The sequence below is a fragment of the Athene noctua genome, chromosome 9, assembly GCF_965140245.1.
Source record: "Athene noctua chromosome 9, bAthNoc1.hap1.1, whole genome shotgun sequence".
Taxonomy (NCBI): Eukaryota; Metazoa; Chordata; class Aves; order Strigiformes; family Strigidae; genus Athene; species Athene noctua.
The window spans coordinates 5,492,293-5,518,676 of NC_134045.1; the positions used below are offsets into that span (position 1 = coordinate 5,492,293).

Sequence of the window (26,384 nt, forward strand, 5' to 3'; positions counted from 1 at the left end):
GACATGAAAGGCCCCAAAGCCTCTGATGTGCAGAGAAGGAAGGGAAGGGAGAGGCTGGTGCCAGTGCCAAGGGGAAACTTTCCTACTGCTTGGTCTCAGCCAGGGGAAAAAACAACAAACACACAGGCACGCGCCGCAGATAAATCCCAGCGAGCTCAGGAGCGCGGCTGTGAGTGAGCGGGGCAGAACCGGACCACCAGCGTCTCGTCCCTGCAGCCTGCGTGGCTGGAGCCAGCCCCAGCACAATGCTCCTCATCCTGCTGCCAGCCTGGCTGGCCCTGGGCATCCTCCAGCTGCCCCTCGGCAGCACCCAGGTAAGGACCCTTGTGCCCCCCCCTCCAGCCCCCTTGCAGACTGGGGACTTCTAAGAACCCACGTCTCACACCCCAGCACCCTGAGGAGGGGAGGGTACAGCGTGGCCATGGCACTCATGGAGCTGCGCAGGGCCAGAAGGGACGGTTGTGGGGCTTTTCCCCTGCAGCAGCAAGATGATGCTAAACTCACTCAGGGCGTCCGAGCTGCTCCTTGGCATCCAAATGCTGGGGCAGGACCGAGCGGAGGGGCTGAGGCTGGAGCAGATACAGGGGCAGGGGTAGACCCCGCACTGGGGTGGGGAGGAAAGGGCTCTGCCCAGGGCAGGGCATCCAAACCAATTCCAACCCTTGGAAGAGTCCCCTTGGGCTGCGGCAGGGTGGCGGGGGAGCCAGGCCAGTGACAGGGATGTCCTTGTGTGCCCCCAGGAGTGCCTGAGCCCACAGCAGGTGCTCAACGTGGTGCGGCAGATGCAGAGGCTACTGGCGGCACAGGAGACTGCCCACCTGCAGGGCACGCGTGGTCTCCGGCAGCAGCTCTCTGTCCTCCAGAGCCGCCTCCAGAGACAGACCACCAAACGCAATGGTAAACCTGGCTGGGTCACTGCCGGGGGGGTGACACCCCCACGGGGCCACCTTGGACCCCCAGAACTCCAGCAAGCAGCGTGAGCAAGGGACCCCCTGCTCCTCACCGGGGCTGGGGTCAGATCCAGTTTGGCGATGTCTGTCCTCACCTGTGTCTGTCCGCAGAGACCTGTCCGCAGCCGGTGGTGCCCCTGAACGGGCGGATGCTGGGCCGGAGCACACGAGTGGGCCACGACGTTCACTTCATCTGCAACGCCGGCTTCCGGCTGGTGGGCTCGGAGACGCGCGCCTGCCGGCATGACCGCACGTGGAGCGGCACCCAGCCCTTCTGCAGAAGTGAAGTGGAGCAGGGTCGGGGCGTCAGGGGCTCAGCCCTGCCTGGGGGCTTCTCCACCACCCCGAGCTGCAGGGTCCCATCGCTCTGCTCCCCTGGCTGCAGGGAGAGCAGCCCAGAGGCTGCAGCAATGGGCACCGAGGCTGGGCAGCAGGATGGGGTGAGGATGCGCCTCTCCAGCTGGTGTTCATGAGCTCCTTCTCCCTAGGTATTGATGACTGTTCCAGCAATCCATGTGCCAACAGCGGGACCTGTGTGGATGGCAACCAGAGCTACACGTGCCTCTGCCCCCGGGGCTGGTCAGGCCCCAGCTGCCAGAGCCCCATCTATGCCTGTAGGTGCCTGGGTTTGTGCTGCAGAGGATGGGGATGCTCAGGGGGTCAGCACCTGGCCATGCGGCACATGTCTCCTGCTTCCCTGGCAGCCCCCTGGGACCTCAGCCCTCACCCATCTCCCTGTGCCCCCCACACCAGTGGTGACACCTGTTTCCCCCTGCAGACTGGGTGACATTGAGCAACGCCTCCTTCAGCCGCCAGCCCCGCTGTGCCGAGGGCCGCGCAGGTTCCCGGCGCTGCAGCTGTGACACTGGCTTCCAGATGCGAGCCAGCGGCGTGTGCCATGGTAAAAGGGGGTATGAAGATGGTGGGGAGGGGGAAAACTGAGACTCAGCGGTGACGGGACCCCCAGCCATGCCCCACTCTGTCCCCCCAGACGTGGACGAGTGCCAGCTTTTCCAGTCCAGCCCCCAGACACGGCTTTGCCTCTATGACTGCCTCAACCTCCCTGGCTCCTACCGTTGCCTCTGCCCCCCTGGCTACGTGCTCCGTGCTGACCGCAACACCTGTGAGGGTAAGAGTGGTGGGTGCAGGGCACGGAGCATCCCACAGGACCAGGGGTGCGGTGGGGAGCAGCAGGGACGGCCCTGCTCACCCTATGCCACCTCCGCAGACGTGAATGAGTGCACTGGGAAGCAGCACAACTGCACCCAGGGTGACCTCTGCATCAACACCTTTGGGGGCCACCGCTGCCTGCGCCCCAAGTGCCCTCCACCGCGCCACAACACCAGCTACATCAAGACCTCTGCCTTGTGAGTACTGCGCATGGCTTGGGCTGCGTCACGCTCTGTCCTCCAGGTGAAGTGTCCTACAGTGCCCTGGGGACCATATCGTGTCACCCGCGGGCAGCAGGGAGCGTGCCAGCCAGCACTGGTAGCAAACTGCCATGTGGGGTGACTGGGTGGGCTCAGCATACTCTCTGATGGTCTCAGGATGCTGGTGGCTGGGAGTGCAGGTGAGAGCACCCCAATACATGGGCTTTATCCAGGACCCCGTCCCCGCAGAGCCCCAGCCTGAAGGGAATGATGCTGTCTCCCCTCCACTGCACATCCATGCAGTCCTGTCGACTGCCATTCAGCAGGCAAAACCCCCTTGGTCCCACTCTTGAGACTAAACTGTGGCCAAGCACAAGCCACTGAAGCAGAGGAGCATCCCTGCTCCAGACAAGTTCCTCTGTGAAAGCACATCTGAGCCTGCTTCCATCCCTGGCCTCCAGCTGGAACTGTGGCACCCCCAGTCCCAGCCTCAGAGCGTGACCCAGAGCAGTGTCCCTGCAAGGCATCTGCCTGGCAGAGGCAGGGATGGGAGAGAAATCTGCTGCTGCACACACTCGGATGTGGCTGCCTTGGGTTACTCTGCCACAAGACAGACACTGGGACTGGAGATGCTGTCTGCAGCACAGGCTAGGCTTGTTTTCAAGGATGTGGGCAGCTCCCTGAGAGCCAAACCACGGCACTGAGTGGTGGTACCCCTTCTCTCCTGGCAGCCAGTGCGAGAGGAACCCCTGCCCCATGGAGAGCCGAGCCTGTCGCCTGGCCGCCACCTCCATCTCCTTCCACTACCTGCCGCTCCAGGCCAACCGCACCGTGCCCCGTGTCCTTTTCAAGATGTCCACCACCCGCTTCGTGGGCGACAGCCTACGCTTCGCCATCATGGGCGGCCGGGGACAGGGCGTCTTCGCCGTGCGGCGCTCTGACCGGCAGATGGGAGAGCTGGTGCTCACCAGCCCTGTGGTGGGGCCAGTCACACTGGAGGTGGACCTGGAGATGAGTGAGTTCTCCCGCAAGGTCCTCTTGGGCAAGCACATCTTCAAGGTCACAGTCTTTGTGTCCCCATATGAGTTTTGATCGCCTTTGGAGGTGGGTGTGCGGCTAAGCCAGGGTCTCTCCTGAGGAGTGATGGTACGGTTTCAGCTCAGCAGTTGCAGTTCTTGTCCCATTGGAGACATCCCTCTCCTGTAACGCTTGCTCATGGTTGGTAGGGCAAAGCCACCGCAGCAGAAACAGTGCCCGTCACAAAGGGTGCAAGGAAAACCCTGCAGGCAAGGAGGGGACCAGCCTGGGTGTGCCTGCCTCTGTCAGCCCCCCTCCTCTCTGCCCACACGGCACACGGAGGGGCACGGCAGAGTGAGCTGACGGCATGTGGTGTGCAGGTCCAGCTCCTTGTATCTTATTAACCTCTAATAAAAGAAAAGTGGCTGTAGGAAGGGTGTCCTCCTTGCTCTATGCCCGCTGTGTGGGAGCAGCCCTGTGCTCCTGTGACAAGGCTGCTGGGGAGAGCTGGGGGCTGTGGTCACAGCAGGGTCCCCTTGCAGAGCTCGGGGTGTCAGAAGAGCTGCCAAGTCCACAAAGGATCGCACAGTGTCCATGAGCATCCCAGCACCACTGTTCCTGGGGACCACGCTGAAGAGCTCCCCAGTGCAGGACAGGGAGATGGGCTGAACACGCTGTCCTGTGCATCCTGCACAGCCAAGGCTTGTCCCCAGCCCTTTGGCAGGTGCCAGGAAAGCACAGCGGGGCTCCCTGGCACCAGGTGAGCAGGGGACGCTGCCCAGGGGCTGTGCTTCCCTGAGGCCAGGAGACTTCCCTCTGCAACAGCTCTGACAGGAGCCAAACGCATGGGCGGTCAAAGCTGCAGCTCCGCAGCTGGCTGAGCACTCCAGCTGCTCCCCAGCTCCCGCTTTGAGGGAAGGTGGGCAGGGAGGATAAAAGAGGTGCAGCCCTCCACGGTCCTTGGGCACCACCAGCACAGCCAGACCCCTGCGCAGGGAGAGCTGCCAGCAGCTGGAGGTGAAAAGGTGATGAGGGCCTTTGGGGACAGCGAGTGAAGGACATGCTGCTCCCAGGACAACCTTCCCTCTGCACACAGAAGCCTTCTTAGGTGAGTGTCTGGCTGCCCCGTGCCAGTGCCCCTTGCACAAAGCAGCCGCTGTGCAGAGAGTGCAGGCGGCTCATAAAGACCTCCTTATGCACCCGCAGCCAGCACCGGAGGGGGAAAAGCCTCCCCAGGGGCAGGAGAGCTGTGGGCTGGGCTGGCCATGCTGCGTCACAAAAATCCACAGCTGGCCAGTGCCGACCGAGGAGAGAGGCTGGGATGCAAAGTAGAGAATTACAAGGGTAAATATTTATTCCTGCACATGAGGTGTCCCAGCCAAACTGGGCACCCCAAATGTGTTTTTTTACAGGTTTCTTATACCTTTCGAACCTTCAGGTACAACATGACTTGACTAATCACTAACACCCACGTTACTTATTACTAATCATAGTAAAACTTTGCAAAGCAACAATATTTTTCCACCTTTCTTGCTGCTTGATCCAGACGTCCCAGGAGTCAGTCTTGCTGGAGTTACTAATCTGTGACACCAGACAACGCTGGGACATGTCAGAGGGGCTGAGATGCTGGCATTATCTTGGTTTCCAAGGACTATCCTTTATATTTCATGGAGAAAGGTTCCATGAAGCAAGGTCCTTATTTCCAGGGCTGGGCTGTCCTTTAGTTTAAGCACAAATAATACTGAAGTCTCCAGTAAAATTCCACTACCTCATTACATCACAGTGTATAATCTGAACTGATATATATATTGACAAAATTAATACATTGTCATACTATAAAGATTGGTTGATATAATAGTTAGGGAAGGGAATTTTCCTAACAGCTTCTGGGGAGCGGGAGGGCTGGCTCCAGCTCACAACCAGCCTCCCACCCTTCCACCGTCTGCTCCCAGAGCCTCTCCAGCCTCTGCCACCTGCAAAGTATAGGGTGTTTTCAGAAAAACACAGCCAGCCCTACCAGTAACACTTCACAGGTGGCTTTGCAGGGCGGACACAAAGGGAAACACAGGCACCCTCCTCTCCTCCCATGGAGGCCTTTTGAAGGGTCATGACTTTTCTGGCCTTACCCGCTCCCGGGAGGATTCGCCACCTCCCTTAGCAATGAAAGGCCGGGACAGAGGAACGGTGCGGGTCTTTCCAATCCAAATTACCCAGTGCTAGCAGTTATAAAGCCCTTAGCTTGTAAAACCCCTGCCTCCACCTCAAGCCAGGCAGAAGGGTTTGTCCTCGCGGGGGGGGGGGGCGGGCGGGAGGAAGGCTTCCCCTCAGACAGCTGGTGCAGTAGCCAGGCTTTCCCCCGGGTGTGGGGTGAGGCCCCGCTCCTTCTTTCCCCGCCCCGCGGAGCGGCCGACTGGCGCCCGGCACTTTTTGTCCCCTGCGCCCCGCCGTAGCCCCGTCGGTTGCCATGGCGACGGGCCCAGCGGCCTGAGCCCGCGGGAGGCGCCGGGAGCCGCCGCGCCGGCCTCAGAGCGGGGCCCCGTTACCCGCCCGGGCATGAGGCGGGTACGGGGCCGCTCTCAGCCGCCTCTGCGGGGAGAAGGTGAGGAAAGGGCGGTGGCGGAGCCGCGGGAGGGGTCTGACCGGCCCTCCCCAGAGCGGCTGCCCGGGACCCCGTTGGCCCGGCCCGGTCTCCGGTGCGGCCCGTTGCGTGCTCCCTCCCGCGGGCCGGCGCTCGGCTCTCCTGGGGTTGAGCATCCGAAGGGGGTGAGCCTGATAACTCCCGGCTGACTTACAGTTAACTAATATAGTTAACCAGCGTCAACTCAGTTACCTCTCCTCTGTCTACGGCTTACTCTGACTAGTCAGAGTAAGCCCTGATGGTGACTTTGTGCCCTGTTTTTTATATTCGGTGTTTTCTGTAGCTGAGTAGAACGGAGTGCCGGGTGTACCCACAGCACGGGGCACTGCACCGGGAAGGGGAGATTGCTGTATACTTAATTCTCTTTACATATAGCTTTGTTTTTCATCAGTCTTGGCAGATAATCGGTGTGTCAACTGCAAGAGAAGCCATCGAGTTGTAAGGGACAGGCAAGGGAACTTCACTTCTGAAATGGGGCAGATGAAACGTTACAGGCGACTTTCTTCCTTCATGAGAGATTGTTACCAGACAGACACTGCTGTGGGATGATGCTGTGGGCCTTAGCTTTAGGAGTAGCTTACGCTAGCTTTCACCACGTAAAAAATTCTGTTGAGTTGTACTGAAGTTTTTGATATTAACATAATGTTAAAACCATCTGGTGTTACAAAACAGCACAATCTTGCAGCAAAACAGGGATTCCAGGGTCTGGGCGGGCCTGGCTCCCCTGGCCAGGGTCTGATTAGGAGAAAGGAGAAACCTGGGAATTTCTTAAAGTAATCTGAGTGGTTTTCATAACAGGTAGCTCAGAGTGATGTGCAAGCAACCTAATGCTAAAAGTGTCACATGATTAGTAACTGTTGCTCATGGTTGAAGAGCCGGTTGCCATGTAGCAATTTAATGCAGGTGGATACTGCTAATTTCTTCAAAGGCTGAAGTTAGGATTTTTTTTTTTTTTTCAGTCTGCTTGTTGATAAGATTGTGCCAATGAGCATAAATGACATTCTTTTGTATTCTTACCTACTACTTCTCTACCAGTTAACCACAAAAGACATTTCCAGCCCTTTGCCTGGGACTGAGGCAGGACCACTAGTGTACCAAGATCTGAATCATTCCGCTCGCTCTTTCGGCATGTTGGCATGCTTGCTGTATGTTGGCATGCTTGCTGTCTTCCAGCCTTTTGGCACTTTTCTGGTACTGGTACTGTTATCAAAAATAGCACAAGTGAGCTAGAGACCTCCTGCTATTCTTTCAGCACGCTCATGTGCAGGTTAATCAGACTAATTGAAGTTGCTTATCCCTGTTGGATGTTAATTTAACATCCCCTTTAGTTACTAAGGAACAGTGAGCATGGTGCAGAGGTACCTTGAGTCAGCTCAGCTCCAGCAGAGCTTTGTAGTGCTGATTTTGCAGCGCTACCCCTGACCTGCTGCCAGTATTGTACTCCCTAGTATCTGTTGCACCCAGGTTTTCCATGAAGCAGAGTAGCTCTGTTAAAAGCTCATCCTGGTTCCGTAGCAAGCGAAAAGCAACAACTAATAATCCAACACGAATTGAAAAAAGAAGAAATTGTTTCTGGGCTCGTAGCTGTGCAAAGAGGAATCGTAAACATCAGGAACTTTCCATGTTATGGTTCGTAACTCATCTTTGCAGCTAAATCTTGCTTTCTCCTGCCAGGAGTCCAGACATTGTAGGACAGCTGAATAATCAAGCTGCTTCCTGCATGAATGGCCTGCATATGTAACTTTCTGTTCTGTTCTTCTAGGAACAGTCTGCTTTATACTTATGTTGCAGAGTAACTCCTGCTTCTTTTCCCTTTTTTGTCGTTAAAGTTCACTTTTTCAACTTCTACTCTTTCCACTTCCTTTGTTGCTGACAAAGGAGTCTCTGTTTTCTTGGATGCTGCGCAATGCTAAACTGCGGTTCCAGACCACGTGCTCCAGTGGGGCCACCCGCTCTCACTACACTTCTCTGCACTAACTGGAAGAAAAACATGGCATATCTGAGACAGGTGAAAGCCTTTGTTCTGCAGTCATCCATGACAGTGTTCTGACATGAACACATCCCCAGACCAGAGCATATACTCCATCTCCAGACTGCCACCAAAATGCCCTTTTTTCTCTTTTTACTCAACTGAGGTCTAGATCCATTTAAAGACTGGCAAAACCTGCAAGTTTCCCATAGCTGAAAGTTTGGGACATTGTTGTTTCATGCAGACATCAACACTTGCTTTTAGAGCGTGTAATTGTTTTTTCCCTTTTGTCACTATGGATGATAAATCCCCTTTGCAGAGAGAAGTCTCTCCTCAGATGTGTCATCGTTTTAGTTTCTCCAACTTTCTATCGACCTTGAAGCATATCTCCAGGACCGTGGCTCAGTCACAATATTTTTGTATCACATGTTTTTTGTTTTCCATTTTTGATTTCTGTAGATGAATATCTGCAATAAACCTCCTAATAAGACAGCTCCAGAGAATTTGGGTGAAGCTGTTCCTGAGGTGCAGGTCCAACGCGCTCGAAGGAATGGCTGGAGCTGGCCTCTACACCTTTTCCAGATTACTGCCTGGTTGCTGTACCTCTTCTTTGCGCTGGTTGGCTTTGGAATCCTGGTTCCTCTCCTGCCCCGCCATTGGCTGCCTGCTGGCTATATCGTATCCTTTGGTCAAGAGGAGAACATGGACTGTAATAAACTGTCATTGGGAATTTAAAAAAATAGTTGTTAGGTAGCATAGAAAGCATAGGAGAAAGCAGCTCAGCCAGAATCTTTTTGTGAACTATAACCATAATCTTGATCTTCTCCTGCCTACAAAAAACAGTTATTTTGAATCCTCTCTGCCCTTCAGCGTTAGGTAGGTCACTAATGTTCTGTTTGTCTTCATCATCTCTCTCTGCCTCTGAGTCTCTTCTGCTTTCTACTTCTGCCTATGTGTCTCCTTTGCTTTATATATTCTTCTACAAGTATGCTGCAGGATTTGAGGGGAGTCATACTAAAAAAGCCTCTCCTGAAACATCCTTGCCGCGATGGGCAGCCATCTTGCTTGACTGACTGAGTCCTGGAAGGCAGCTTTATATGTTTATGATTATGCGGTGTGGTTGCTTGTGATAGCTGACCACTGATCTTCTCCCAGGGCCCTCCCCTGTCCTCTGTAGAAAATCTGTGAGTGAAAGACAAGGTGGTGTAGTGTGAACTTCAGAGGAGTACTCTATCGTGGGACAGTCTTGAGCAGCAGTTTAATACATGTCTAATTGTCCTGTAAATGTAGGCAGTATCAGAAGATGATGGTGCTTATACTGCATAGGCATCTTGGCTTGTGTGCTGCCCAGCAAAGCCTAACTCAGACCAGCCCTATGTGTTTTCTACCTCCTGTCCTCAACCCACCTCCTTAGAGCTGCATGTGCTTGCTGCTCCTGGAAGGAGAGGTACCAGAGATGGGATGTGCTGGGGAGCAATCCCAGTGCTCCCAGTGCCACCTTGTACTGTCATCTGTGCCCAGGGAAGGAACTTCCTCAAGGCCAGGTCCTGGCTTCTGGTGGACTAGATTGTCTGGGGAGTGACAGACTGGAAGTGTGTATCTTGAGATAGAATTTAGTATTTAACAATCTGCTGAGGGTTTATAAGTTGTGAGCAAGTGTTTGCTTTTGTCATCTCTCTGGTGACATCTTCCTGGTGAAAATAAAATGGTTCAGTGCCACTTACTGCTTTCTTAGCAGAATCAGATAACCAAGAAATATTATAGAGAGAGTCTTGGGAAAAGTTCTGAAGAGATGGGATATGCACTTACATCATTTATACATCTGATTTATGTATGTCCTTGGAGCCTTTGATATGTTTGGTATGCTTTTGCTTGTCATTGTTTTCGTTACACCTGGATGATTTAGGCATTAATATCATTAGCTCACAGTAGTCTTGCATCTACTTATTTTACCCAAATCCTTGGTATTATCACAGTTCAAACCTTGTCTACCAAATATCTTCATAACTCAATCTAAAGTCAGTCTAATTCAACAGATTAATGTATCCCAAAGTTTTACTACCAGTTAGTAAAGTACTAATGTCTCTTTTGTGTCAAAGGCAAATCCCTTCCTGTAGTGCTACACCAGTCATGAGAACTCCAGTCAGCTAGACCTCTCAAAGACCTTTTCAAAGACCTCTTTTTTTTTTCCCTTAGTACACTGCCCTGTTTTCCACGGGCCTTAGTATGATCAATGACATGCACATCTGTGTGTATAACAAATAAACTGGAAGGTTGATTTTTGCATGCAGGCTCATTCAGTTGCAGTATATTGAGAGGCAAACTTTCAAGCGCAGTGCTACTCCAGGCACACAGGGTTGCTGCTTTGTATTTATATATTCTTACATATTAGTATATTCTTTCCAAATATCAGCAGTTACTTCAGGTGTCTGATCAAAAGTCCTGCTAAAGTGTATCTGCTACTGTAAGAATCCAAACATAATATTTCAAGAAACAATGTTAAATCCTGGATACTGTCTGTAAGTTGTGTAGGAGCCTTCTTTAAAGGGGTGATCCTCTTCCTTGGGATTCTGACTAAGGAAAGCAAGGTGATGAGTACTAATTCCTTGATGTGACTTTTTTTTTTCTTTCTTGGAAGTTTGTTCTTGTGAAGGGGCGTGTGCACAGCCTTAACTGACTGTTCCTTTCCAAGGAGTCTGTATGGACTAAGAAACGTGGACCTGTGTCAATAGTCTGCACGTGAGGTCAGATTCTGGTAAGTTAAGGTAATTTTTAAAAACTCCTGTGGTAGGAAGGACATTTCTGTGAGGCAGAGTTGTATGAAATAAGAAGAGTTGTTCCTGGAGATATAGTTATCTTGTTCTAGAGGATATTTATTACAGCACAAATGTCTCCATTAATAAAGTTCAGATTAATGTGCTGCAATCCATAATATAGTGATTTCTAATTCTAAGCCTGTATTTCTTATCTGTGGGCTTTGTGTCTTAAGGATAAAAATATACACATTAAATCACTCATACAATCCTTAACTGTGTACTTCAGTGTCCAGGAGTGTGTTTTATCTACCATTTAGTTGTTCATCTTACTGCAGTCTCCATTGATCCTGCGGATGCAAATGTGCGAGAAAAAAACTATCTAGGGCCTCTGGCCACCTTCAATCGTAATCAACATGCACATGTCATTGAAAACCATCATTGCCATGTCTGTGATGTAGATGTGTAAGTATCTCCTCTTTTCTTTCTACTACTGTGTCTTCTTCACTGTTACACTTCACCATTACTCTTTAATGTTAGGCTGCAAGGCTGACGTTGAGCCTGAAGCTCTATAGCACAAGTTAAACTTCATCCTGTGGCAGGGTTCAGTTAGCTGGGTAGGTGCCTGCTGTCAAATGTGTGCATGGTTCTGTGTTGTGTTTAATTGCTCCTGTGTTGTGTGGAGAGGACCATGCTGTTCCGTGTTACCTGGATGTTGGTGTTTGACCTAATGACGTGTAGCTTGTGCGTGTGTGCCTGTATCTGGCTAGATGCTAATATGGTAGTAGGAAATACTTGGAGGGCAGACATTAAGATCCAGCTTTGTAGAACTGCTGAAGAGTTTCAAGTAAGAAATTGGTGATCTCCAAATTAGAAATCATGCAGTGCATTGAAAGGCAAATTTTGCAGTGGTTGGGATTGTGGTGCAGCGATGGCCAATATGGCTGATATGTTTGGGTGTTGAAGTATTCCTGATGTAGAAGGTTTTCTTACTCTTACTAGGATCTCTACTGCTGTGTCCCCCTGGATTTGTGTCACTGGGAAGTCGTGGTAATGAGCTGGTGCTGCCGTGCTAACGCCACCCTTTCTTTGGCAGGGGTGCCAAGTCAAAGCACTGTGGAACTTGCAACAAGTGTGTGTGTGGCTTTGATCACCACTGCAAATGGCTCAACAACTGTGTAGGAGAGAGAAATTACTGGTAAGAGCCTGGCATTGTGACAGGAGCGCAACACGGCTTTAATAATGTCACCCCTTCTCCTCCCAAGATTCTCCTGCGTCTCAGTCCGGTCTGTACTCAGACACACAGAACCACTTTTGTTTTAGACCCTGGCTGAATAAAACCAGTCATGAGAAAACTAGACAGAAAATGCAAGCATGATTATGTCATTCAAATAATCAGGGATAAAAATTTTACACTTAGAATTTTGTAGCTGAACATCTACGAGTAAATACAGAGAACATAATCTTATTATTTGGTATTAGGAAAAGCTTATGAGATGTTAATTGTGTGTTCTTAATGCTTCTGTGAGCTGGAGCAGGAATAGAACCATGATCCTGCTGTTCCTGTCTCTGAAACAACCTGCATCTAGATTGCATGCTTTCCCTACAAGACTTGCCAACTGGCAAGAATTATAGCAGCATATAGGTATACCTCTAATCTGTGCCAGGTTTAAGATAAAGTATAAGGAGGGTATCACTGACTATTGTTTCTCAGTTTACTTTCCTTCATGAAAACCACACGGAAAGCAAAGAGTTGTTACTGTTGGGTGCCATGTTACAGTGCCTTCAGATTTTGTGTGGGGAGCTCTTTGTCTGTCCAGATATACTTGATTGTTTTGTACCCACAGTTGCTCTAAAGGGTCACATTTTAGTCAAGGTGACAAATCAAAAGTAAGACTGTTAACCAGTGTCGTAAGTGTAAGGAAACGTCACAGGAATTTGTGATAGCTGTCTGCGTCTCTGTCTTTATTAGAGGTCGGGATTTTGAATTTGTTGTGTGATGTTATTGAAGATACTCAGACTTCTCACCTTCTTGGCAGGCTCTTTTTGAATAGCGTGCTGTCTGCCATTCTGGGCCTTGGGCTTCTGCTGCTGGTTGCTTGCTACGTCTTTGTGGAGTTCTTCATCGACCCCACGATGCTTCGCTCCGACCAGCACTTCGATGGTACTAGCAGTGCTTCAGTTGAGCATCCTGTGAATCAGCCAGCGTATCTTGATATGGGGTTGGATTCTGTTAGCTCTCCCACTGAGGAGCAACTCCATTCCTTACTCCTTTAATTTCATATTTCTGCAAGGGTATCTCTGCTCAGCTGGACGGAATGTCTTTTCTTACAGAGCTAACTGCTCTTCCTAAAGACCTTGCAGACGCAAGATTTCTGTGGCCTCCAGTGCATAATGGGTCTGCAGCTACTTTTAAGTTAGCCATATTTCCAGCTGTAGAGCTTAGAGAAATTTAATACCTGGATAATCTACTTACCTCCAACTCTTTTTGTTTTCAGCTCTAGAGAACCACACAGACCGCTGGTTTGTGTTTCTTCCTGCAGCTCCTGTTGAGACTCGGGCATCTGCCATTTTGGTCACAGCTGGGATTTTTATTCTTCTGAGCCTACTGACCGTGATCCTGCTAGGCCACCTCTTGACCTTTCACATCTATCTTAGTAGGTATTATGTTCTTGTCATCTGCATCCCCATTTCATTTTCACTTCTACTCGTTCTGCATTCACTGTGTGTTTACCCATGTGACAAATGTACACACGTTGTACAAGATTGCTGTTGAAAAGGTGGAAAACTTGTTTTCCCGCCAGTACCAGATAGGCTTATCACTGCATGTGCAATATGGGGCTTATGTTGGGCCTGTGCATTCATGTGTCTAAGCTGTTATCCTGGAACTTAAAGCATGTGGGAGAGTGGTAGAGAGGCCAGGTGGGATGAACTAATTAATTCCAGCTCAATGCCAGCAATGGCACATTCAGACTGGCTCCTCATACGGGCTTTTGTGAGTCTCTTCACTGTGCTCCTCAGTACTTCTGTTGTGTGAGAGAGCCTGTTTCTTTGTTACCCCATAGAAATGTGCATGATAATGAGCTAAATTTCTAATAGGAGGCCTGACGTCCAGGTCAAGGTCCCTTTATGGAAGTTGTACTGTATCTGTGCAAAAAGACTTGTGGAATTCAGAGGAGGAGGTTTTCAGAAAGGCTCCTACTTGTTGCTCAGTCAAGAAGGGATATTTATGATTGTTTGTGTACAGATGGGCATCAAAAACCTTTTTTCAGCCATCGTTTAAAACAGAGCCAATGCTATTTGGCTGCCTGACGTAAATCATGATGAGAAAAGATCTTACACTTGCAGTAGTCAGTGGTGCCAAAACTAGGAAAGAAGGGATGTGTGGAAGAGAAATGAGGACGGCAGTTACAGAGGATCCTTGGATGGATTTTTGGTGTCAGTTAACAGCGATGCAGATGCCAACACAAACTAGGTCAGCACAAACCAGTGCAGCTCCAGAAGCAAAACAGTTGCACTGCTGAAGTGTAGCATTTTGTGGGTGAGTGTTCCTCAGCTGGCATTAACGTTATGGTCAGTGAGGTCATTGACTGTTGTTTTCCTTTTACAGTCTCGTTGAGTTTAACCTTAAATTTGGTCACGCTGCAATTTTGCTTTCTTGGTGGAACTGAAAGTTGGTTTTGCTGGGGTTAATGGCGATGCCTGGAGATTCCAACGGTCGATCTAGTACTCTAGAACGACTGAAAGCATAACAAAGCTGGGGCCGCTCCAAGATCTCTTTTGGATAAAAAAGAAAGGATTGTTTGGTTTAGTACTGAGCGGTATTTATCCCGTCTTTGTGTACAACTTCCACAAGAGGGTGCTCCCTCCTTGGGATAAAGACATGCTTTCTCTTGTCAAACAGAAACATGCACGTGTCACACTAGTTCTGGTCTGGGTTTGGGGGATTTTTTGTTGGTTGTCTTGGGTTGATTTTTTTTTTTCCTCTTTCAGAATAAATTTCCAGCCAAATTAACTTTTATTTCCGGCACAATTTTAGATCTTTATGGCTGACATGGAAACAGAATTTAATTATTGTTAATTTTTGCTTACGTTTTATTACATTAAAATCTGCTACTCTATTGAAACTGGTTCCAGCTGTGCAGAAGTGTGGTGTGTAAGTCTTTGCTTAAAAGGAGCAATGTTACCATATTGAAGCCTATACATATGAGTATCCAATTTAGAACTGGGATTCAGGGAGATAGACAGAGTATGTCTGGTTTAAATTTCTCTTATTTCACAGCTGTAATTGTCAATAGTCTCATCTGAATGCTTTAAGACAGTCAGTGTTGGAATGAACTGTCTATAACCTCTTCTGGGACTAGTTTACCAATTAAAATATAGTCATGAGTATTTCTTCATAAAACTTTTTTCTTTAAAATAATTAAATTGCAGAAAGAAAAAAGTGTTATTGACTTTCAGCTTCACATAAAAAAACCTGGCTTAAGTCAGGTATAACTATGAAAATTTTAGAATCTGGTTTTGTTACAAGCACAGTGAAATTTTCAGAATTACTGCCCTCATTTTAATTACTCACTGCTGTCACTCAAAAGGAAGGAAGTAGGTTATTCTCAAAATAGTATATCCATGTATTCAAAATAACCAGTCCTGATTGAGACCCAGTTCTAGAGTCATTCAGTGAAGCATGGCACTTCATAAATTTGGAGGGAGGATTTATTTTTTTTCTTCAATACTGAGAGGCCAATAGTAAGCAGCATAAAAAGGAAAAAATAGTAGGGAGTATAGGAAAGGAATATAGGAAAGCATATGGGCTCTCCACAAACTATGATTATATATTGCACAGTATGTGCTGCAGTGTGATCTGGCCAGACAAATGCAGTATTTTTTAGCTAAATAGCTCTATTAAAATACTTTAAAAGTTACACTGTTAAGTATTCAGAAACCAGCAAACTCTAAATTAGAAATGATTCATAGGCCTTTGCTTATGAAGCAATGTTCTGTTTCTCAAATAAAGCACATGGTACCATTCTAGGAGCATTTGCCAGCACCCTGCACTGTCCCTGTTAAGTGCATTCACCATTCACTTGGCTGCAGACTCATTTTCATTTTTATGCTCTGTCTTCCTGGCCAAATGGATCTTGAATTCTTATTTCTTCATAAGGTCATTGCTTTAGCAGAAGGGGCACCTTCTCTGCTCTCTCCCACTTCCTTGTGAAGTAATCCCGTGTTTAGGGCATGGTTTTGAGAGGTAGTGTTTTACTCGTACAAATGTCTTCAGGCAGAGGAAGGACTTTAGTCAAAATGTTCCACATCCTAGGCATCTGCTTTGACTACTATGAGTCTGTAAAAAGGAAGAATGACTACCAGGCTGTGCACTAATAACCTTCAGCATCCATTTCTGGGTTTTGTGCTCGAAAAATACCTACCATAACAGGATCACTGTGGGAGGAATGTCTGAGTTTTGGATCCTTGTAATGTTTTCGGTCTTAGGAAGAAACCAAGCTGCTCAGAAATGTCACATTGCTTTTGGTCATTCATGGGAGCAGATGTGTTTGTGTGTGTGACCTTATGAGCACATGCACTCAGGCACATATAAACTCTGGGCATATCTGTTTGGCATGAGGCAAGCTGTGCATTTGATGCTCACTGTTTTGGACATTTAAGTGTCTCAATCTCCTCTACAGGACACACTTAACCTGCTGATTTTCTTTTCTCTGTTTAGCATCACATACCTTCTGACTACTCACTGAGCTTTCTGTACAATGCAGATCTTACCCTTACTGGGTGTGAATAATGGATTTGCTCTGAAATGAGATGAAGAAATTACTACAGTATAGAAGGCTGTGCCATGTATGACTGTAGAAGAGTAGTAGGACTAAGAAAAAGTGTTGTGACGATGACAATAAAGGATATAGTAAGATGTACAGTGCAAAGGTACTTTTGGCTCAGAGTATCAGTCTTTTCATGTTTATAGTTACTATCTGATTGTATAGTTATTGAGACTGTTTGTGTAAGTGTAATCAGGGAGTGGCCTTTCCTGCACTGACGGCTCTTTCTTTCCTCCCAGTGTGGAACAAATTGACTACGTACGAGTATATCCTGCAGCAGCGTCCCCAGCAAGAGGCGAAAGAGGTAGACAAGCAACTGGAGTCTTGTCCCTCTCCAGTGAGACCCAGTCAGGTACTTGTACTTTCAGTCCATTTCTCAAAACCAGCCTTGCTTATCCTCAGTGTAGTTTGCTTCACTTTTGTGAGCTCCAGATTTAAAGGCAATTGCTGAAGATAAGACTTTAGAAGTACTTTGGTGGAGTTGAGTAGGATGTCAGAGAGCGTAAGGTCTGTAATTTGATGAACACTTTAGGCATAAGCAAGTGCTGCTTTCAAAGGAACCAATCCCACCTACTCTCTTCCTCCACCACTTGTTTTGGGCCCTGCACTATCTGTTCCTCTCTGCCAGCACATCTGTTTGTTACAGTCACGCAGTGAACGGGGTGGGGGAACTCATCTGGGTAAGAATATTTAAAAAAAAATAGTTGAACTCGTGTTTAGCTGGCCCAGCTCCCTCCCATTTGGTTCACCAAGCAGTCACATAAATGCCTGTGTCAGCACAGACAAGGATGACTGAAGAGTGGGAAGTCCCTTCCAGGGACAGGACCATCTCTTTCAGTGGCAGTGCACGTCTGGCTGGCTTTATGTGAGCGGTATCGCAGGTCCTGACTAAAAGTGAGACGGGCTCTAAGGCTGGAGAAGCTGGGGCTAATCATGGAGCAGCTAATCATACCAAATAGTTTAAGCATCTTGAAAAGGAAAAGGACACCAATCGTGTTCAGAAATGACCCAGATATCTGCTTTTCTTTGAACTGAGTCTACATAGTGACAAGGGTTCTTGTGATTACTGTGATATTGAGCTGTATCTCTGTAAGAAGAGCTCTACAAGCTCTTTAGGGCTTGTTACACTCTGCAGTGGCATATATATTCCACTGTGAATTGAGAGGTTCAGTCTAATTTATTTTGGTGCAAGTCAACTCTATCCTCTGGAGTTACTCAAAATTTGACTGGACAAATTCTGTACTGGCTTTGACAGGGGATTGGACTAGAAACTTCCAGAAATTTTTCCCAGTCTAAATTATTGTGTGATTCTGCGATCTCATGTAACTTTTAGTTTTATGCAAGTAAGTTACCTACTATACAAGCAGTTTGATATTTCATAAGAAATTAATTAAATCCAAGCTTTGTCCAGGTATTCTGTGTAGAGGTACTGGGATCTCTCTGGACTCATTCAGTTTTTCCCTATCAAAGCCAAGGGGAAAGTGAGCTAATTCCGTTCCATATAATATGGAGACCCCAGCTTTTCATATACATTTTTTAACTGTCTTGGAAAAGTTGAGCTTTCAGTTTAAACAGAGGTTTCCATAACAACAAAAATATTTGGCACTTTGTGTCATAGAGCTTTGCTTACTATGAAAATTAAAACAATAATAAAGCATTAACTCTAATCATTTCCTAGTTACTGAATTTTGCTTGATACTGAAAATATATTTGAAGAGGGGTGGACTCTCTGTGTATGCACATTTGGGATGTTGCCATTCAGTGATGTTCTCCTATCTGTGCTGGTGCTTATCTAGATGTGTGTGAATATGGTTAATTTGAAGCAGCAAACCTGCAAGAAGCAGGGTGAAAAGGAGTTCTGTGTTTCAGTTCTGTCTGCAGTTAGTACCTTGGGGAACAAGAAAGACTGGATGATGCCGGGTAACATTGTCAAGAAAAATGTTAACCCACCAGATTTTCCTTGTTTCTTACATAGCAACCAGAGATAAACACAAACAAATAGATTGGAGTAGGAGTACACCAAGTGACTTGCCTTTTGTAAGCTCTGTTGACTACAGCCTTCTTTAGCTTGAACACAGAAATCCTTTGTAATGGATCCAAGATATTGCAAGCATAAAATGGGAATCATCCTCTTCCCACTTTTGTCTTAAGTGTTCATTCAATATAGGGAGTAAGAAGAAACATGCATTTCCCCTTTAATCCTTGTTTTTGAGCCTTACTCAAGCTTGGGTGTTGGTTTTGGCTTCAGTTTTCCATGTTTGTCTGTGCTTAAGTCTTTGGCTATGTTCAGGTTAAAAGATTCTTGTTCAGGTTAAAAGATTCTTATGTGCTTGTAAAATCCTTCTCAGGACATGCACAAAGTAAAAGCCCTAATTTTGCCCACTTGAATGGTTTGTATGTCACAAAAAATGCAAAACAGTTGGACATATACAGCCTTTGCCTCTATTACTATACCCAAAATGGCATGTGCAAGTAACAGGCTTTTTCTGTAGGTGGTTGCATAGCAGTCCAAAGAAATATAAACTAAACCAAAAATGATGCTTTATTCTATAATTGCATTCATACCAGGGAGCTGGCTTTCATACTGAGGCCAGCTGGGATGTGATTTTTTTTTTTTTCCATGTTCCTGAAGCTTTGAACTTGCTTTGATTCAGGTTGATGAGGTTTGATTTTAAATAATAAACATGGATTTTACTCAGCTTCCCTCACATTTCAATATTGCTTCTCTCTTCCAATGTCTGGTTAAAATGAACCTAGTCTTCACTCTCAGCCTCAACACATGCAACAGACTCACTTTCCCTGGGACAAACGCCATTTTTTTCTGTTACATTCTGCCTCCTTTCCAGCCAGGCAACATTTTAGGGCACTTGCTGTCACTGAAGTGGATGCTAAGAGCTGCTGCAGCAGGCAATGGAGCTGAATTCACCCCAAAGTTGTAACCATGAATCTTGGGGTGGATACAACTGGTATTCAGCCTCTAGAGGAGGTCGGAGCATGCCCAGGATTTGCAAGGTGGCAGTGAACTTGGGTGGGCTGTCGATTGAGCAGTCTGTTTTCAGCAAGAGTGAGAGCTGAATCCTAACAACCCGATGCAAAGGTTGGCTTTGTCTTGCTGTTGCAGTTGAATGATGCTGGCAGTCCTGCTAACGGCTGTAGGCGTGGAGGGAGGCTGGGACTTTGTGCTGTGGTTGTAGTTTTGTCACACTGAGAGAACATTGTATTTTCTATTGATTGAGACTTCTTTCATTTGTCTCTGCTAGTCAGCTCTAATAGTTTCTTTTATGTAGCTGCTTTGGTTATACATAATTTATAGAAGGCTGAAATGAACAAAATGGATTTTAAAAAGCTCTTTCACTCCTTGCTTGGAAAGAAGCTGTTCGTGTTATTCTCAAGATGTATCATTTATTAATCTCATTTGACATTCCAGTCCTGCAGTCCTGTTTGTATGCTGTGGACACTGAATCCTGATCGTTTTCGGTTACTCAGCATCACAGTTTCACAATTACTCCACACAGTCTTACGAGGATGTCTGCTGTTGCAGCTCATTTCAGCAACGGTGTGATTTCCTCTGAAAGGACCTATCACCTGTGTGCTTACAGTGACACGAATTTGTCACTGATCTACTTCATTTGTGATGCAGGTGCATGAGGCTTGAATGTACATGTTAAGAATTCGGTCCCCGAGGAGATGTGAGGAAACATTTATGTACATTTGGTGTTCAGCTGATGATGAGCAATGATCTGACTTGAGTTACATGTTCTATTTGAAATATATGTGGTCAACTTCTGCGGGTTATTAGTCCTGCACTTGAATAAACCCTGCCTATAATAGCTCCAAATAGCATAATTCTCAAATCAGAAAGTTCTAATGTTTAGGACTGCTAAACCAATTCCCTTTAAATTTTATGTTACCACCTATAAAACAGCTACAAATTCCTCTCTGCCTTTTTTTTCCTTTACAAGACCAATGAAACCTAGAGCATGTCACAAAATGCAACAGTCCTGAAGTCTTTCCAGTTTGGCACTCTCTTATCTAACAGTCACACATTCTGTTAGATGGTGAGTTCTGAGACTCTGGACGTTGATGTCAAGATATTCAAAAGCAGCTAGTAATTTTGGAAGTATCTCTTCTGGCATGTAGAGAAGGCCAGCCAAAGTTGATCAGGCCAGTGTGCTGACTGTGACACTGGCCAGTTGCGGATGCTGAGAGAGAGCAGGAGCTGTACTCCCCAGTACCCTCTCCCAGCACTTGGTGATATGTGTCAGGGGCTTCTGGAGCACAAAGCTTCACATGGCTTTGTGTTTGCTGTTTTTTCACACAAAGTTTTCTCATTTCTTCTTGAATCCATGTAACATTTAGCACCTGCAAGCATTCTATGGCAGAGAGTGCTACAGCATATTTCCATGCTGTGTCAGAAATGAAGCTTTTCTTCTGTTTCTTTTGAAACTACTACCTGATTTTTTTTTATTTGATGCTCCCTAAATGTTGTGTTAGAGAGATGGTAAACGATTATTCCCCATTTACTTTGTCCACTCAAACCCACCCTGAGTATTTCCTCTCCTGACTGAAGAACCCTGACCCATTACACTCTTTCTTGCACAGAAACTGCTGCATGGCTTTCATTGGTCCTGTCACTCTTCTCTGTACCTTCTTCCAGGTCTTCTGTGGGGAAGATGCTGGAACACTATAGAGAATCCAGCGTCCAGGCTGCTGCTGAATTTGCTGAATTTATTCAGTAATATAAAACTATTTTTTTTGTTGTTGTTGTTTTTCCCTTTTCAGTCCTATCATCTGAAATGATTTCTTGGCTGCCACTGAATGTACAGCTCCATGAGTTCTTTTCTAATTCAGAGACCGTTGCTTTGTATGTGAAGTTTATGCTACTTTTCCCACGTGCATCACTTTACATCTAGCAGTACTGATGTTTGTGTGCCTTTTTATCACCCCGTAATTCAATATTTCAAGAATCTTCTGCAAGTCTTTGTGATTGGCTTTCATTTTTATTGCCTTACGTGAGGAGTTATCATCACCAGACTTCATCTTACTGTTCTGCTCTTTTGTCAATTGTTTATGAATTTGTTGAAGTGCAGAGGCCCTGGGTCTCTCAGGAACCCATTTGTGGGATGTCCAATTTTGACTTCATTTTCCCAAGTTTGCTGTTCAGGCTGTTCAGATGAATAGGTCTTCCTGAGTTTGTTTAGTTTTTGGAAGCTAATACCTATTGCATTTAAAATCTGTCTGTCTTTACCACCTAAAAGTCGCCTTAAAATGTTTATATGTCTTTATAGTCACTGCACACTAAAATGTTTAAGAGGAAGTTGTCTTGCTAAGTATTCAAGTTTAAGAGCAGCTGAAAAGTAGTGTCAAGGTTCTCCTGAGCAGGGTTTATCCTTTTTGACAATAGGGCTTCATACCCTGCATCCCTTGGTGCTCTGACCATCTTAACTGTGTCCTTTTGAGGGAAAACTGGGAGCCCTTTTCTGTAATGCAGACACTTGGATTTAGGAGATTTATTCACTGAGTCTTCTTATGTTTATGAAAGTATGGAATTTTAAAGTTCAGGATAGCATTACTTTGAATTCAGCTATACCTGAGGCAAATGAGCAATATATCACATTCTTTTTGAAGAGCAGCATGTATTATCCATACAGGATTCACTCAAGAAGCAGAAAATACATTATGTTTTTCTTGTATGTTGCATGTTTTCATTTTCCTCACCACCATTTTGAATTCAAAAGTTTCTTACATTCACGCTTAGCTCTTATGGTTGAACTGTATAACTGATGAGGGCTTTAAGTGATACTTTGAATGTGGTCCCAAGAAATGATTAAGCTGGTCTCCATAAGTGTGCTCTGATTTGATTTTGAGTCATATGAAATACTGTATGGACTAAATGAATGAATCAGGGACTTCTAATTGTCTCAGTCTTGGTTTTCCATCTTCCTAAGAAGCAGACTCCTGCTGAGTTTCAGCTGTGGTAGCTGTAAGGACAGAAAATATCTGGCATGTGGTTGAGGAAGGAGGAAGAAGACATCTCTGTAGTGAAAATCCCTCTTGTCCACTCTGTGTCGATACTGGTCTGAAAATGTTACTTTTTTGGGTTTTGTTTTTTCAGGAAGCAGAAGTTTTTTCAGGGAACCCTGGCTATACAGACCCTGGTATTCAAGTAGAGGAATTCTCAACAGTAACTTCAGGAAAAGGGTGAGTAAAGTTGTAGATAGCAGTCTCCCAGCAGCATGTATGGTGAACGGGAAATTGTCATCAAAGTCACTGATGGACCCTCAGACAAAAGTACTTAGAAGGATAGGGAGCACCAATGTTTTGACCAAGGCATGGTGAAATCTTAGAGTTTCAGGAGGGTAAATATCTGCAGAAGTACTTGCCTCCCCTCCCCTGGGAAAATATCTTTTCTAGAATACTCTGTTTAGGCTGTTTCATATTAAAATTACTGCCTGATTTGTCCTGTAATTCCTGTACTGAGCTCATTATAGTTATATGATTTCAGTTTGTCAAAACGTGAATCACAACAGCAAAGTTTTTAACACAGGCAAGCACTCATGGGAAAACAGCATCCTTGTGTCTTAATTAATCCTTGCCTATTAATGTATGTTCCTGGGGAAGGGAGAGGAAATCCTTCATATTTTGCACAGTTGTGCAGGAAAAGTTACCCTTTTTCTGGAAGTGCTGTGCAAGGCAGGGAATGCTTCGGTCAGGCTGGTGTCTATGCGCAAGCAAAGTAGGCAGCAAAGTCGTGTCTAAGAGAAGGATCTTGTATATCTGCCGTGTGTTTTAGCTTTTCAAAGCTCTATGTCCGCAATGACGAAGCTGACCCTGAGCAGAGCTCCTCTCCTGACCTCCCATCTCTTCACTTTGCAGTCCCTTCTCAGGTAAGCAGGAGATCTCTGCTGCTGACAGTTCACCACGGTGCGTGGGTGCACGCTCACTGTAGTGCAGACTCTGCTCACCCCCTTCCTGTCCTCGGCGTGTACCTGCAGGTATGGCCATGCCCTGCAGTCGCTGCATCCATGTAACGCGTGTCTCGGCTCACACATGCCATCAGATATATTCTGCAGTTCCCTCGTGAGCTCATGGCTCAGCTGTAATACAGCTGCAGTACAATGTCTTGCTGCTCCAGTGCCGTTCAGTGACTGTATCTATACTACGTTGTTGATGTAACAGGCTGTGCATGTTTCTGTCGAGCAAAATCCACCAGTTTATACATTCAGATATGGATGCAAAAGCATCTGCCCAGGGAAAGATGGTGTGTGTGGATATGAAGCTTGAGTGTATGAAACAGCCGTCCAGTCAAGTTTTCTGTGCTCTTGATATTCATGCAAATCCACATTATATATATCTATCTATATATTATATATATTATATATTTCATATATATATATTCATACATCCAGATACTCTCCCACCCTGCTCAAATGGCAGGTGGTGGTGCTCTCCCCCTTTTCTCCAAGTTTATTAATTAAAGTTCTTACCATCTAGATGGTAAGAAAAATTCCATTTCAACTATACTTGTATTTTGGACAAGAGCTGTCTCTCTCTTGGCATATCCTGTGTTATGTGACTTTTAGTCCCCACTTCTAGTTTGGCTCAAATGGATTTGTCCACCAGTATCTCATACATCTTGGAGCTGTATGAGACAACAGCTTAAAGGTACCTACACCCAGAGGATCACTGTATGCAAATAATTGTGTGCATTAAATACCCGTTCTCTATCATTGCTTTATAGTAACTCACATTGTAGAATATTCTTGGTCTTTGGTCATACCCAATGCTCATTATTAAAAATAGGAGGAATTAAAAAGAGGTAGCAATCAAAAAAACCTGTCTGTCTCATTACTTCGGTCTGATGAAGTGACTTCCCTTCTCTTGGGCCACTTGCTTTCACAGCAACAGAAAAAAAGAAGAAAGAAGACGCATAAAGCTTCTTCCTCAGCAATGGAGAGCAGGTCTAAACCACACCCTAGACCTTGGCCCTCTTTCCCAGACCCCCAGTCAGGTGAGAGTGCATCAGTCAGCTTCTGTGCTTCTGGACTGCAGTTCTGGTTGCTGGCACACAGAAAAGTGTGTCATGAAAACCCAGCAGTGACAGAAAATTAACTTGCCTAAGAAGGGAAAATGAGTTCTTGGAGATACTCTAAAATGATCAGAATTAGGTGCACTGCTGAATGTAGAATTCTGTACATTTTCATATCTATTTTGCATAAATAAATGTATGATTTTCTTTAGCAGTAGTGGATCAGCCATATCAGAGTTCCTGGGCTTGTTGATGTCTTTGTGGGGCTGAGGGATCTGTCCCTCTCTCTCCTTAAGCTTTCTTCTCCCTTTCTTTCCATCTGTAGACTTCCCAGCCACGGCTGCTGCCACCTCATCTTCCCACAGCCTTCGCCTCTCAGTGCCAGCCTTTCCTCTGAGAGCTGCTGTGCCCCCCGGCAGCATCGGCCCCATCCAGGCAGCGGGTCCCCCAGTTGACTATCACTCAGAGTCCGCCGAGTCCATGGATGAGATTCCTGTCACTCAGACTCGCCTTGGGAGCACGGCCCTTCGTGGGCCTCCTAAGAATAACTTGAGCAACTCTCAACACTATCCCTTGTCCACAGACAATCCCAGAGATAACAGGAAGAAGAATCTTTATTCTGGGCACAAGGTAAAAAGGAAAAGCTACCAGCAAGACAGATGTGCGGAACAAGACCTGGAACTTTTTTCTAAGATTCCTGCTGTGAGTAAGAGCAGTGGAGAACCTCATGTCTCTCAGCCCCAGCCCAGGGAGAGCACATCCGAGCCACACCACAGAAAATGCACCAGCAAGCAGCATGTGGGCAGACATGATCCATGCTTTAAGGACATAAGGACAAACACCACAGTGGCCTAGTGATCAGCTTTCCAAAGCCATAGCCTCTGGGGACAAGGCAAGAGGTTCTCTTTATATTTGTATGTTGTGTTCAAAGATCCTGACTCGAGTGGCTTGTCTTTTTCCCTGGAGGTAGCAGCGTCACCTTTACCTGATGCTGTCCATCTTCCAGCAGAACCAGCTGAGAGGCAGTAAAAACCCTGCTGCATCATTGTTTCTGTCTCTTGCTAAGCCAGGAGTGCCCCTGCACCCAGTTCCATTCTCCTTGTCAAGGAGGAACAGTTTTCCCTGAGAGGGATGTGTCCAGGGCTGCCGCTGGTTAAGGACTGCAGTGTTAGGACTCTGTGGAGTGCTGAGGGGACTCATCCCTGCACTGTGTGCTTGCTGTCAGACTGAGACATTTCTTGCTACCCAACCAAAGAGAGGTGACAATAATGGCAAACCTGAGGTAGGCATGTTGCTAGAGAACACTCGAGTGCTTTCCATAGGAAAGGGCTGTACCTTCCTGGCAGCCTGCACATCAGTACTGCAGTAACTTTCTGGGAGAGCCTGTGGGGAAGAACAAGGCTGTGTCTCTGCTGTTCCCTGCACCCTGAAAACTAAATTTCCCATCTGCCTACATCCTGTCAGTCTTTGAATCATGCCCAGGGGCTTCAGCAGGTGGTCAGGGAGTAACCTCAGGATTGCCCTGTCCCTGTAGAGCTTCCCACTGCGCACCCTCAAGCCAAGTCCACCACCAGCCTGTACTCTGTAAGACGGCGTAGTTTGACCTGCTCCTCCTTCCCAGCAGCCTGGGGTGCCCCCAGCACAGCTTTCCCATCAGGAGCGCTGGGATGCGGCATGTCCTGAAACCTTTCCATTCCCTGGGTTGCCAGATCCACGTTAGTCCACAGCACAGTCTCCTGAGAGCAGAAAAATCCTGTAGTAGACACTGGGGCACATAGCCAGTGCCTGGAGTCACAGCACCCTGCGCTGGTGGTGAGGGGCAGAGAGCTG

General features: G+C 46.8%; 2 protein-coding genes across 3 annotated transcripts; both read left to right on the top strand.

Annotated features, from left to right (window-relative positions):
- Positions 1 to 245: 245 nt before the first annotated feature.
- LOC141963954 (fibulin-7-like) lies at positions 246 to 3,412 on the top strand. The gene is made up of 8 exons (XM_074913699.1): positions 246 to 314; positions 741 to 897; positions 1,062 to 1,232; positions 1,439 to 1,564; positions 1,729 to 1,851; positions 1,942 to 2,079; positions 2,179 to 2,317; positions 3,052 to 3,412. Exons 1-8 carry the CDS (start codon positions 246 to 248, stop codon positions 3,410 to 3,412), a joined length of 1,284 nt encoding a protein of 427 aa, XP_074769800.1.
- A 2,399-nt stretch (positions 3,413 to 5,811) lies between these two features.
- Positions 5,812 to 25,497, top strand: ZDHHC1 (zDHHC palmitoyltransferase 1). 2 transcript variants are annotated; one of them, XM_074913474.1, is made up of 11 exons: positions 5,812 to 5,936; positions 8,404 to 8,622; positions 10,987 to 11,162; positions 11,794 to 11,895; positions 12,737 to 12,861; positions 13,196 to 13,354; positions 16,765 to 16,877; positions 22,641 to 22,726; positions 23,319 to 23,520; positions 24,428 to 24,536; positions 24,880 to 25,497. In XM_074913474.1, the coding sequence occupies exons 2-11, from the start codon at positions 8,404 to 8,406 to the stop codon at positions 25,407 to 25,409; spliced, it is 1,821 nt and encodes a 606-aa protein (XP_074769575.1). In that variant the 5' UTR covers positions 5,812 to 5,936; the 3' UTR covers positions 25,410 to 25,497. The 2 variants fall into 2 exon arrangements, with proteins under 2 accessions (XP_074769575.1, XP_074769576.1); XM_074913475.1 differs by having other exon boundaries at positions 23,319 to 23,412.
- The last annotated feature ends 887 nt before the right edge of the window (positions 25,498 to 26,384 follow it).